A 14,557-nucleotide genomic window follows, 5' to 3' on the forward strand; every position below is an offset into this window, starting at 1 on the left:
ATTCCTCTGAGTACAACTTGTATATATGAGACAGTTCATGAGACAGTTAGATCAAAGCCTTCTGGAAGTCTAGTTGCTGAGGTTGACAAGCAAGAAAGAATTCAAAGCTGCAAAAACTGTTGGAACTTTGAATTTACAAAGTATGAATTGTAGCAGGACAAGGCCACTGTAACCACGTGATTTCTCACTTACCATGAAACACAGATATTTTTAATTAATCTCAGATTAGGGTTGACTCATGGTTAGGGATCAAAAGAACAATTGTGTTAACCAATTACACCCACAGAGCCACAAGTAATAGCTTTAATAAAGGTTTGTTTATTGATAGAAGTATATAAGCACTAAATGAGGGATTACAAAAGGTATATAGGCACTAAATATTAGATTACCAGTCATAAAGAGAAAGAGGTGTTAAATTCACCAAACAAACATACTATAAATAGCTGACTCTAAAGTATCAAATGGCTTTTGAGTAGCAAGCAGAACAGTATACTAACACTTGCGTAGAACTGGCCTAAGTTTGGATAAAAGGGGAAACAGAGTCACAGTGAGACTATAATCACATGAAATAGCAGTGTGGGTGTGTCTACGACCTGGACGCTTCAGACAGAGCCAATGTGAGGTGTATGCAGCGTTGAGGAAGAGAAGCCACCTGTCCGCGTGTGCTGGAGAAGGGTCCATGAATCAAAGGTGAGGCCGATGAAGAGTCCTCTGACCGGACCAAAATGGCGAGGTGGGCTTCCAGCTGGCTTGTGTCAGTCTCTGGTGAGGAAGGAGCTCTTGAGCTGGCATGCAGTGGTTTTGAGCTGGTGAAGTCGGCCACAGTTTTATGCGGGGACGCTGGAGCAGACTCTTTTGATGTATTTCAGCCAGCACTGTGCTTACTTCTGTTTCTATTCTGAAACTATGTTCGCAGTGACCTGTCGTTGCCAATTAGACTTTCAAAATGAACCGACAGAACTTGAATATAAACACAGCTAGATGTGGCTATTCAACAGTCTAACAGGTACCAATACTTCAAGATTACTGAGTAAATGTAAACAAACTGAACAAAAACAAAATGAACTGAGACACGAAACAAAACAACTTAAATTTAAAACCTGGTGAATAAAATAAAAATAAACATAAAAAATAAAATAAAACATGCATACCTACCATCACTCACTCACACACACATACACACACAGTCATACCTGTAACCTTTACATTGTGCAAAGTATGAGTCTAAAGTTAAAGTGCTGAGTGCAGCAGCAGTTAAAGGGTGTTGTGGCATGCGCACGCCCCCCTGGGCCCCGACGATGACGGCCGCGAGAGCCGGCAGGAAAGCGGGGCCGAACACCCAGCGGCGACGAACCTCGGCCAGGACGACAGGAGAGAGCCGCGAGTGGGGAGGGGGCGGAGCGCAAAGCCCGAGCTCCGCCGAGGGACGTGAGTCACGTGAGTGACGGCGGGAGGAGGAGGACGAGGACGATGGTGCCGGCCACGAGAGGCACCAGGCCGTGGAGCGAGTCCCGAGCTCCGCCACCCGGGCCCCGCCCCCTGTTCTGCAGCGAGGCCGCTGCACGATACCTCACGTTCCATCCGGGCTGCCGAACTGCAAGCTGGGGTGGTGATGGGGAGGTCGGAGCAGCGAGCTCTCGTTCCCTCTCTCACTCTGTTCGAGTGAGGAACGAGCAGCAGCCACAAGAGCGACTGAGTGAAGAGCTGAAAAGCTTGAGTAAAAAGACTGAAAAGTCTAGTTAGCTGACTGAAGCCACTGAAAGAAAGAAAGGGACCAATGAGGTGGCAAAGAAAGGGACCAATGAGGTGACAGTCAGATAAGTGGGGTAATATGGCAGGTAAGTATGATGCTAGAATAAAAACTGGTTTGAGATGGTAGTTCCAGAGGATGGAGTTGAATGTGATACTATATACCAGTATATTTAGAAGTGCAGTTTTAGAAGCTGGAATATTGTTTATGTATAATAATTAACTGTGTAAGAGAGTAATAGCTTGTGGGAAGAAGCTCCTCTGTAGCCTGGATGTCCTGATCCTCATCTGGCTGAAGCGCTGGCCTGAGGGAAGGAGCTGGAGCAGGTGGTGTCCAGGATGTGACGAGTCAGTGGAGATCTTCTCTGCACGCTTCCTGGTTCTGGAGGCATGCAGTTCCAGCAGTGTGGGCAACTTAACCCCAATTGTCTTCTCTGCAGACCTGATGATGTGCTGCAGTCTGTGGAGGTCATGCTTGGTGGCTGAGCTGCCCCACACTGTGATGGACATGGTGATGACAGACTCTATGATGGCTGTGTAGAACCGCACCATCGGCTCCTGGGGCAGGTGACGCATGAAGTACAGCTGGGCTCTCTTGATGATAGAGCTGATGTTGCTGTCCCACTTCAGGTCCCTGGTGATTGTTTTGCCCAGGAACTTGCAGGACTCTACTGCCACCACAGTTCTGTCCAGGATGGTGAGTGCTGGCAGGGTTGGAGGGCTCCTCCTGAAGTCCACTGTCATCTCCACTGTTTTTTCTGTATTCAGCACCAGGTTGTTGTGGCTGCTCCAAAGGACCACCTGATCAACCACCTGTCTGTAAGCAGACTTGTCACCGTCTCGGATGAGACAAATGACTGTAGTGTCATCTGCATACTTCAGGATTTTGACTGAGAGGTCTGTGAGGTACAGTCGTTGGTGTACAGTGAGAAGAGCAATGGTGAGAGTACACAACCCTGTGGAGCGCCTGTACTTATGATCTGGGTGTAACTTTCCCAACCTCACCTGCTGCTCTCTGCCAGTGAGGAAGTTGGTGAGGACGCTGGAGCAGACTCTTTTGATGTATTTCAGTCAGCACTGTGCTTACTTCTGTTTCGGTTCTGTTCGCAGTGACCTGTCACTGCCAATTACACTTTCATAATGAACCGACAGAATTTGAAACCAAACACAGCTATTGTTGTGTAGCTGTCCTGGGATGATTGTATTAAAGGCTGAGCTGAAGTCCAAGAACAGAATTCTTGCATACGTTCCTGGGTGTTCAAGATGTTGGAGAATAAGATGGAGTCCCATGTTCACTGTGTCGTCTACTGACCTGTTTGACTGGTATGCAAACTGCAAGGGGTCTAGCAGAGGATCTGTGATGTTCTCAGTCTCTCAAAGGATTTCATGACTACAAAGGTCAAAGCAACGTGTCTGTAGTCGTTTAATCCTGTGATCATTGCTTTCTTGGGAACTGGTATTATAGGGGAGCTTTTAGACAGGAAGATATGACACACAGCCTTCAGGGCAGGCTGGATGACAGAAGTGTGTGAATCTGTGCTGAATGGGTGTGTGGAGCTGGGCTTTTCAAACTTGCAGTAAAAGTTGAGCTTAGCAGCTTTTTGCAGCTCTGATTTCTTTGCTGAGTGTGTTTCTTGCCTGATTGTACAGAGCCCAATCTCCACTCCTATACACTGCTTCCTTAGACCGGCGCAACTGTTTCACTCTGCCATTAAACCAGGGATTGTTCTTGTTATATTTGATGCGAGTCCTGCTGGGTACACAGGTGTCTCCACAGAAACTTATGTAGGATGTCACAGTATCCGTATATTCATCCAGGCTGCCTGTAGGTTTTGTCATGAATGAATGAATGAATGAATCAATCAATGAATCAATGAATCAATGAATGAATGAATGAATCAATCAATCAATCAATCCAGACATATGGGTCAAAAGTAAGACTGTGAGTGTAGGTGGGGGTTGAGATAGTGTTTAGGAACAGGTCTATAAACTGTATTAGTGGATTTCCTCCAAACACCCTCACGCCTGCAGATGGACCTTTGTTTGCCAAGTCAAAGTTTTCACTTTGTCCACCAAGTTCTGATCAGTTTAAGAATTAAAAATGGCCAAGTACGCTACAGAGTCTTGGCAAGCTGGAAGTAGTGATGATAGAAATGGCTCACCCACACATCAACATCCTTGGAATCTGTAAGCTAAAATGAATCAGTTTTGGACACTTTCAGTAAGGGGGACACACCACCTGCTACTAAGGTCATGAACAACAAAGGAGAAATGGAATCACTTTCACTGCCAACAAGGATTTTAGCAATACTGTTACAGATATAATGCTGGGAATGATCGAGTGATGTAGTCTGATTTTGTGAACAACCATTCAACATTATTCATCCAGGTTTATGCCCCAACAACAGATGCAAGTGAAGAAGAAATTGAATTTTAGGATCAACCTCAAGCTAAAAGTGCCAGGAAGGACAAGGACCAATAATACAACACATATTGAAAATGGGAACAAACATAGAAAAACAGAATTGTTTTTCAGAAAATACAGGAGATCTAAAATAAATTTCAGATTTCAGCAGTTGGTGCTCTAACAGATGTCAATGGACAAATCATAACAGAATAAATAAAAAATCAAAATAGACTGAAGAAATACACAGAAGATCTCTACAAAAAAAAAAGTCAATCATCAACATACTTCTGTTCATGTTGGCTACACCGAAGAACCTTTGTTCAGAGTCACTTTACATTCTCTAAAGATCTCAGATGCTTGTGGCAAGGTATTCAGTCCATCACAGACTACAGGTCCCCCACCACCATCCTGGACAACACTGACTTCAACACATTCAATACTAGGGGTGGGGGAAAAAATCGATTCTTAGATGCATCGCGATGCGGACATGGACGATTCTGAATTGATTCACAAATGTCAAAAATCGATTTTCGAAATATTTAATTTATAATGTAATGTTGACAGAACGCAAAAGGCGGAACTTGGAAATGCGGAGGTGCAGCGCCTGGACAGTCTATGGCAGCACATAACAAAAACACAAGTGGATTAGCAAGAAATCCAACCGGCACCCTCTGCATTAAACGCTAGGTTAAGTCAGGAGTCACAACCTAAATGTTAAGAAGAACCATTTTGTCCTTTCAGCAAAAATCAGACCACCATGAGAGTCACAATATTTAACGTCCAGTATGTCTCAGTATGTGCTAATGTCCTAGTATAGGCTAAAAAATATAAACGAAAACGCGGACTCACTTTGCTCTGCTTTAAGCTTTAGCTGTAGCTGCTTTCCTTCCATCTCCACCAGAAAAACTTTGCTCAAAGTACAGCAGCTTATTGTAAAATGTCTCTCAACGTTTGACTGTTTTATGAGGCTGAAGTTGCTTCTTATTCGCCAGCTTCTCGTTTGAATTTTCCCGTTCCACCTTAAATTCTGCCTGAGGCGATGAATGTAAATGTGGCATCATTTAAGGTGGACCGGGAAAATTCAAAAGAGAACCTGAAGAATGAGAAGCTGACTTCACTGTAACTGCATTTTATTGCAGATGAGTGGCAGCCAGTGTCTGATGTGTTCCAAACAAGAGCAGTGAACGAGAGCCTTCCAGTTCACTTGCCTCATCACTTCCATTTGTTTTATTAATAAAAGATATTGGAAGTAAATTCATTATGGATCATTACAAATACTTTGCTTTGAAAGTACCAAGTCGTCACACATTGAGAAAATAGAAATTCTGTATAGAAAAAAATGCATCAAGATGCATCAATAATCGTTTTATAATTGCATCGTAATCGAATCGTGAGGTGCCTAGAGATTCCCACTCCTACTTAATACCTACTTCAGCTAGTTTGAGGAAAAGAACACTACCACAGAAACAAAAGCCCCTCTCACTCTGGATAATAAGTACTCTGCCTCAACCCAGCTGACGTCCAGAGGACCTTACACAGGGTCAACCCATGGAAGGCTGCAGGTCCTGACAACATACCAGGGTGTGTACTCAGGGAATGTGCTGAACAACTGACACACGTCCTCACAGACATCTATAACACCTCCCTGAGCCAAGTCATCGTTCCCTCGTGCTTCAAGGCCACTACTATCACACCACTGCCAAAGAAGTCACCAGCATCAACACTCTCTACCACTCAACTACCGCCCTATAGCACTCACTCCCATCATGATGAAGTCGTTTGAAAAACTGCTCACATATTCCATAGCATCCAGACTCCTCACAAAGCTCAACCCACTCCAATTTGCATACCTCCCTAACCGCTCCACTGAGGATGCCATATCAGCAGCACTTCACCTGAGTCTGGCCCATCTGGAGAGCAAGAACAGCCATGTGTGGATGCTCCTCATTGATTTCAGCTCCACCTTCAATACAGTCATCTCCATGCACTTGGTGAGGAAACTCAGCTCATTTGGCATCGACACCCCACTGGGCAACTGGTTACTGGACTTTCTCACAGACAGGTGACAGACAGTACGAGCTGGAATAAACACCTTTAAAACCATCATCGTTCCCCAGGGCTGTGTGCTGAGCCCTCTGTTGTTCACCCTGAATACTCATGACTGTTGTGCCAAGAACAACCCTAACCACATTATTACGTTTGCAGATGATACAATGGTAGTGGGCCTCATCAGCAATAACGACGACTCAGCCTACAGAGAGGAAGTGAACCAACTCGTCGTCTGGTGTGACAAGAACAACCTGTCACTGAATGTTAACAAGACAAAGGAAATTACTGTTGACTTCAGGAGGAAGCACATGGTACATACTCCACTTACAAACCATGGTAACGCTGTGGAGTCAGTGAGAAGCACCAAGTTTATGGGAGTGCACATCATGGACGACCTGACATGGACTACACACACCACCTCCCTTGTCAAGAGGGCACAGCAGCGCCTTCACTTCCTATGACGGATGAGAAGAGCGAACCTCCCCCCTCCTATCCTCACAACTCCTACAGAGGCTCTATAGAGAACATCCTGACCAGCAGCCTCCCAGTGTGGTATGGCAGCTGCACCGCCGCAGACCAGTAGTCCCTCCAGAGAGTGGTGAGGACAGCAGAGAGAGTAATCAGAACCCCACTTCCGTCCATACAAGATCTCTACCTGTCACACTGCCTCAGCAGAGCCACCAAGATATTGAGAGACCTCACCCACCCTGCCCATGGACTGTTTAGCCTCCTGCCCTCTGGTAAACACTACCGCAGCATGCAGTGCTGCCTATCTCAGCAGGAGCTTCAGCCATCAGTCTACTCAACTTCCTGTATCAATACACAACATGCTGGCCTATCAGGACTGTTGAACTCCTGAACATACATACAGACCGTCTGAACACCTCTAGTAGAACTCTCAAAATGCACCTTTTTTGTGCAATATTTTCACTGTTTTCATCAGTTGAGCACTTTATCAGTATTGACCAGTGTAAAGTTTACATTTCCTGTTACGCTGTGCAGTAATACTGTCACTAAGAACAGAGTGTTCAAACAATCAAACAGTTTCCCCTCATATCGCACGCCAGTAAAATTATGCTCAAGATCATTCAGTAAAGACTAGAGGCAGAGTAACAAGAGATATTATTGCAGAACTAGACAGAGTAGAAATCTACGTGGTGCAAATGTCCAGGCGCACTTCTCTTACCTGTTTGAAACCCCAGGTGGAACAAATAATCAAACAGTTCTAGTAAACGGAGTTGGGAGTGTGCTGGTGTTATTTATCTGACATGTACACCCCTAACACAAGAGATAAAGTCCCCTGTAAACAGATAGAGAGCGTACTGATAAATCTCCTGATAAAATTAAACACAAGAGATTTAAAACAAGTTAAAACACAGCACACGTGGTAACAGTCCTCTCTACCTTAGTCATTTCGAGTGCCTCCTTTAAAGGCTCAGGCTCCTCTCCTGATTACACCAGCCAGGCATCTGATTTCTCAGAAGTCTAACTCGCATGACTGATGGTAGCAAGCTGGTGCACCTGCGGAGGGAGAGACAGAGAGAGAAAGAGACACACAAACAAAACAACAAAATACATGCTTACACATAACGCTGAGAAGAACTGATTCATTGGAAAAGACCATTGTGTTTGGTAGAATTGAAGATGAAAGATGAAGAGGATGATCTGCAGCAAGACTGATGGATATAATCAGAGGAATCATGAACCAGCCATTCAGAAGCTGGAAGGCCCAAACAGAAGACATGATATTCTGGAGAAACACTATCCATTTGATTGTCAGAAGTCGGAAACGGCACTTGACAGCACTTATACACATAATAAAATAAACGTCTCATCCAATCACAGGGATCCAAGAGGGAGGTTTGGCACTTTAAAATTGAAGATAATTTTGTTACATTACTTTGAGAGACACATAAAGTAACAATAAATGGTTAGTAATATGAAGTAAAAAGTAATTCATGGTGAAAATATAAACACAGCTCTGAGGACGGTGAGGCAGCTGAATATGTGGAGGTGAAGGAAAGTGACGAGCAAAGCCTAAACACTGTGTTCCACACTCTCAATACTCTGAATATTGCAATAGTCAATGTTGTATTCATAGAATATACATTTTCAGCATTTATATTTTGAAGTTAGGTGGTTTCTGGAGTGTCAGACAACTCAATTTCAAACTTTAATTGAAAAAAAAAATATTTTCACTCTATGCTGTTTTCTCTGTGTTCACTGGAGAGTCAGTCACTCTGAAGTGTGAGATAGAGTCTTACAGTAACTGGAGATATCAGTGGTATAAAGGCAGCAGTAGAACTGCAGTCTATCAGTCTCAGACAAACACTTTCACCATCAGATCAGCTGCCGTTCAACATCAGGGTCTGTACTGGTGTAGAGGACAGAGAAATAACAGACCTACATCGTCACAACACAGCATTGCTGTTACTCTCACAGTGAAAGGTAAGCTTGCTAGTTATTTTTATTTGTTTGTTTGTTTAGTGAGAGGAAAGTGTCCAATATGATTAGTAGCACAGAAAACAGGAAATAAAATTTCCCTACAATTAACACATGTAATGTATATCTGAAACCAGTGACATAACAATGTAACATTTTACGTTAAAGATCACAAATGAATTGATAATACTATGCTTAATAAAGTTATGATAAATTAAGATAAACATGTTGTATAAAGTTAAGTGGTGTAATATGAGTATTTTTCCTTTATGAGCTTGTTGATTCTGTGTAATCTCAGTATTTTTACCTCATTTGTTCCTGAGTAACTACACTTCTCTGTAGGTGGGCCAACATATCAAAGTAATAGAACAACCAAAGCTGATTATAATGCAGTAATTTAGTCTAATGCCAACTGATGTTCTCACTTGATGTGAGATGCAGTAACTGAGAAACAATATAGAAAGAAATATGTTGCATCATATAAACTAATATAATAACTAAGATTAATTAATAAAGGATCTAAAATTAATTCATTATATAATTTTACCTAATATAATAACATTAACTAGTAACTAGTATTAAATAAATCATTAAGGAATAAGATTCATTAACAACAAAATGTTTTATGATACCTGAAGGAATAATGAAAATGAGCTGAAGGAAAACTAATGAACAATTTTAATGAGAAAAGTGAAAGATTAACCAATTTTGTAACAATCAAAGTAAATCTCAAAATAAATCTAAAAACATATGTATATATTTTTTTTTAAATATGACACCCCTTGTGGTAATATCATTGATGTCATTCTTAGTAATAATAATAATAATAATAATAATTAATATAGGGCATAATACATTAAGATTAATTAATATAGAAGTAACTGGGAAGAGATCATGAAGAAACATATGAAACATTCATGGTACAAAACATAAGCAATCATAACCACCTTATAAAGAACAATTATGTGTTATGCTACTCAATGAATGAATTATGAAAACTAATTCATTCGCAATTAAAAAATGCTGAGTTAAAAACAACCAAATTTGGGTCATATTCTTAACCCTGCACTGGGTCACTGTATAACAGAACACACACTGGATTAATCTGACCAGCATTGCTGGGTCATGTGAACCACACAAACAGACTGGGTCATTAGAGTTGTACAACCTGTTGTTTTTACAAACTGTAATAAAGAAAAGACAAAATTTACAATAAAAGACACAAACATGACAAACACTTTGTTTTATCCAAAGTAATGTACCGTAGATTGAGAGAAAAATGGTGATATACAGTCTAGTCTAACTTTTGTTTGGTTAACCAACATTAGCTAGATTAGCTATGTTAGCCAGGTTAGCAATGTAAAATTAGCCACATTAAGTACAATTATTACATAGATAATGATAATGTTACTTTAAAATGACCTAATATTCAGCTACAAATATTGTTAAATGTACTGTAAAGGGCTAAAGCTACCAGAGAGACTCGAGTAAAACAGTGGAAATTAACATTGTAGCATGCTAACATTAGCTAGGTTAATCAGTCTTCCATGACAATTAGAAATATAGCGTCTATAATACAGAGTTCTCTTGAAATAAAGTGTCTATTATTGGTTTCACTTTAGAGTAAAAGTCTATATTTTATGGACGTTTACTCATTGATTCCTGTCAGCAGAGACCATAGATATACATACCTAGATGCCGCGATGGGGGCAGTCAACATCGCTGCTGGACAGCATTCAGTACCATTACAGAGCAGCAGTTTAAGAGAGATACTGTCCAAAATTATACAACTTCAAGAATGTTGCTCTCAGAAAGTGGGATAGGATTATATAACGGAGGAAACGCAGCGATCCACACTCATGTTTGTGTGATTTTTATGTGTAGATATGGCCGTGTGGTTGGTGAGGCACAGAGAACCTGTTGATGTGTTTTTCCTCTGGTTTTATCTTAAGCTTGTTTCATTTAATAGTCTATTCGGGGGATCTTAGCTTTATGTAGTAATTATTTATTTACAATGATGGTTAATGCTTTGTAGCTAGGCAAGTTATAGCATTCCTTAATCCGTGTAGATCTTCATAATAGATTAACGTCAGCAACTTCTTACACTAAGTCAGCTTCTTATTTGCCGACTTCCTGTTCACATTTTCCTGTTCCACCTTAAATGGTGCATCAGCCAGCTTCTTGTTCGAGTTTTCTTGTTCCACCTTAAATGATGCAGCTTCAGGCTCCAGAAAGTGACTGCTGCACCATTTAAGAAGCTGGCGAATAGGAAGACAACTTGAGCTTCGTCCTTCTTACTGTGTTTTGGGAGGGTTATTTTATATTTTTGTGTATTACGATTAGAAGTTACTCACACATTGATGGATTTGCTGATGTGTGTGAGATTACGTTCTACTGGAGTTCACGCTAAACTCGGTTTTTAACGTCAGGTTCAATACTTCTCTGAATACTTCTCTGTTGGCCCAGATGGCTAATTAGCGCGATCAGTTATTAAAGAACTAAAAGTTACCGAGAGCAGTCTGGTACATCACGGCATATAAGTATGTATATCTATAGCAGAGACTCTGCTGTTCTGCTGTCTGATGAGGAGCCATTTAACTGACTCTGCTTTATTCAGCGCTGTAATGATTTGGAAATGAGCCCTTTGGCTGTGTTCTTAGTTAGTGTCTAATAAGTTTAAGGAACAAAATGTAAGATTAACTAAATAAATAAACAAATATTAGTAACACTATGTTTCATGCGTGGCATAATATACCAAAATGTAATGAAATCAGTACAGAATAGACTAGTGGATTATTAACTAATAGGATAATGAAAAACCACATTAATCTCTCAAGTATTGAACCTTTATAAGTAGACCTACAGCAGAATAGGTGCATTCAGCAATTACACAAAGGCATTAGCCTACATCTTTATGAAAAATAAAGATACAGACGTGTGAAGCAGCACACTGTCCTGTACATGTTACATACAGGAATGAACAGCCTATGAACAGTGAATTATACAGTTTTATCTTGTTCCTTGTTTCCATTAACCAGTGTGGAAATTGTTTCTTGGTTGATTTCTGTCTGCTGTGCTTTTAGTCTTAGCTTTCTTTGATCTAAATCCGCTCGCCCAAGACAGTAAAATCATCAACTGGAGAAAGAAAAATCACTGACTAGCCAGAGTATCTTCATTAGTGATTAACAGTAATAATGTGTTATTAATATCATTAGTTAACAGTATTTGTGCCCCCTGTAGTGAAGTGATACACTATCATACAAAGTTCATGTTTAATACATGGAGGATCTTTTGGGAAAACAAAACAAAACAAAAAACTATATAGGTCTGTGGCGTGTGCCCGTCCACCTGGCCCCGATGGTGGCCGCCAGAGCCGGCAGGAAGGTGGGGCCCTGTGGACAGGCACATGCCACAAGGTCACATAAAACTTCATCAGGAAACAAGTAAATAACAAATGAACAAATAGTATGTTACACAACACAAACATGAAATACACAGTCAGACAAGCCTTAACCAGTGTTAATAGAACTAGCTGTCAGATCACATCACCTCTCCACAGCTGTCTGACACAGTAAAGTAAATCAGCTCTTTCTCTGTTTACTTTACACAGCAAGTTGTTTATGATAGATCACATGTATCCAGTCCTCTCTCCCTTAAAGGTTGTGTGAGGAGGACACAGCCACTCTTACTTTGCATTGTGTTGTGTTGAAGAAGAATACTCGGGAGGTTTGGATGCTGGTACCAACTCTGTGGATCATTTATTTGAAGAGAGTTCTGAATGTATAAGACAGAAAAATAGTGAGAAATGGCTCCCAGCCTCGTGTCTGCTTGCATTAGCCTCTCTCTCTCCAGCAGTGCTCTAACCAGACTGACATAACAAAAAAAAATTCTTCAGTACTGGTACTATCTTGTCCACTGACAATTCAGGTTTTTCTCATATAACACATAAAAAAGGAAGACAGAAAAAGAATAAAATAAAAGACAAAGAAATAGAAAAGTACTTGTCTTAAATTAGCACAATGTTTCTTTCTCCTCTTTCTCTTTTCTTCTCTGTCTACTAGCTTAGAGCTGTGCTCTGTTTTCTCCTCATTGTTTGTTTTCTCTTTTTACCCTTTTCTTTTCTCTCTTTATTTTTTATTTGTGTAGATACAAACCACTGAGTACTGTTAGAAATTGTTTTATTTTGATGTATTTTCTAGTTTTCTGTTTACTTCCATTTGCTTTAATTGTTATTCATTGTTAAACAGTATGAATGCTGAAGGCTTTAAGAAGCCACCTCCTTTTCTGTTCTCGTGGTTTGAACAATTAAGTACCATAAAGGTTACCCCTCTACAAAGGTGTGACAAGGGTGTGCTGTTTGTGATATACGATAATATATATTGCAGTATGGCTGGAAAATATATTTGCTTCTTACAACATATATTTATATTGAATTAACTTTGCACTAATTCATCAGACTTTTCTAGCAAGTGTTACAACTAAGGCACTGTCTGAACAGTAGGTGCTAGAAATAAAGTTCAAGTGTTTGTTTGTAGCAGAGATGTTCCTTGTATTAAAATATGATTATTCCAACTTAAATATTTTTAAATTATTTTGAAAAAAAAAACAAAATGTGTTATGTTGTGCCACTCCCAGGGGTGACTGTATATTCAGTGAATGTATATTCTATGTAAAGACACTTTTCTAAATATATATATATATATAATTTAATGGCATTCTCTAATTATTTCATCATTAACACAACCGATAAAGAAAGAATATTTCACCACTTTAAGGCCCACAAACATCATGAACTCATGAAAAAGTAATGCTTTAGTAAAGCTTTAGCTTGCTGTTTTTCCCTCTGGGGGCTGGTATGGTTCCACACAGTTCCACACCTACAGGGGTGGCCCCCAATGGCCTAAAAACCACAGTTCTTTCCTGTGGCTCTGTGCTTCACCCACCCACTCTCCAGCTATCCGTGTTGTGCAGATACAACCTTACAGTGAGAACATTGATATGTGTTTTCTTTTCTTTACACGTTCTTTCTGAAATCAGAAGAACCTGATGTGGAGCTTTTCATCTCTCTCTCTCTATCTCTCTCTCTCTCTCTCTCTCTCTCTATATATATATATATACTGTGTATGTTTGGAACAACTCAACTGCTTTTACTTGCTCCTCAAACTTAGAATTCCATCCAAAATCTAATAAAACTAACCAAAAACTAATAAGAAAAAATAATTTACATTTTTATACCCCTGTGTGACCCAAAGGCTGAGAAAGTAATGCTCTAAATGTAAGTAGTTTTCCCCCTTTGACCTAAACACCATCTCCAGCAACTTTTGCATCTGAATTCAGCCATGTCCAGTTCCCAGATTGGACTGTAGCTGAGTTACCAGCAAATCGTATAGTGGTTTTTAAAATGGTAGCATAACAATCTATTCAAGGCCTACTGTAGTTACATAGACATAGAGAAACAAGGCCCAAATTTGTTGTTGGTAATGAAGTTTGCATTAATATCAGAGATTCTATCGGGCAAAATTCCTCTACAACTGTTTGGTAATCAATTTCCCTTTGTCCATTGCTTGCAAACAAAATCAAAAAGTGTTTTACATTTTACCTAAATAACAGAAAGATAGTTAAAAAAACTTAGCATACAGAGAAGCTTCGGTATCTGAGCATTGTAGTTGAAAGCAGGGGCAGATGAAACTATGACTCCTTCAATGGCCTTCATTACCAAAGACAGCTGCTCTGTGACTCCTTGCATGGTCCTGATTATCAAAGATAACTGCTCCTGTGAAATTCCCTGAAAAAGGTTTCCTGCTGGGCTCCACAGTGAAATTCTGTCAAAGGGATTTCTTGCTGAGATTCCCTTCACCATCGCACCCATTTTGTGTTTTTCTGCCTGCTGTTTATGACAGTCTCTGTCCC

At 40.5% G+C, this 14,557-nt stretch overlaps 1 protein-coding gene across 1 annotated transcript in view; it reads left to right on the forward strand.

Moving 5' to 3' along the window:
- The first annotated feature begins 6,369 nt into the window (after positions 1-6,369).
- Positions 6,370-14,557, forward strand: part of LOC118800293 (carcinoembryonic antigen-related cell adhesion molecule 5-like) — a 35,542-nt gene continuing 27,354 nt past the window's right edge. The window contains exons 1-2 of the mRNA XM_036560503.1: positions 6,370-6,516; positions 6,716-6,803. Coding sequence (XP_036416396.1) covers positions 6,370-6,516; positions 6,716-6,803 — 235 coding nt within the window. The remainder of the gene's footprint in view (positions 6,517-6,715; positions 6,804-14,557) is intronic.

Source organism: Colossoma macropomum, unplaced genomic scaffold (assembly GCF_904425465.1).
Source record: "Colossoma macropomum unplaced genomic scaffold, Colossoma_macropomum, whole genome shotgun sequence".
Classification (NCBI taxonomy): Eukaryota; Metazoa; Chordata; class Actinopteri; order Characiformes; family Serrasalmidae; genus Colossoma; species Colossoma macropomum.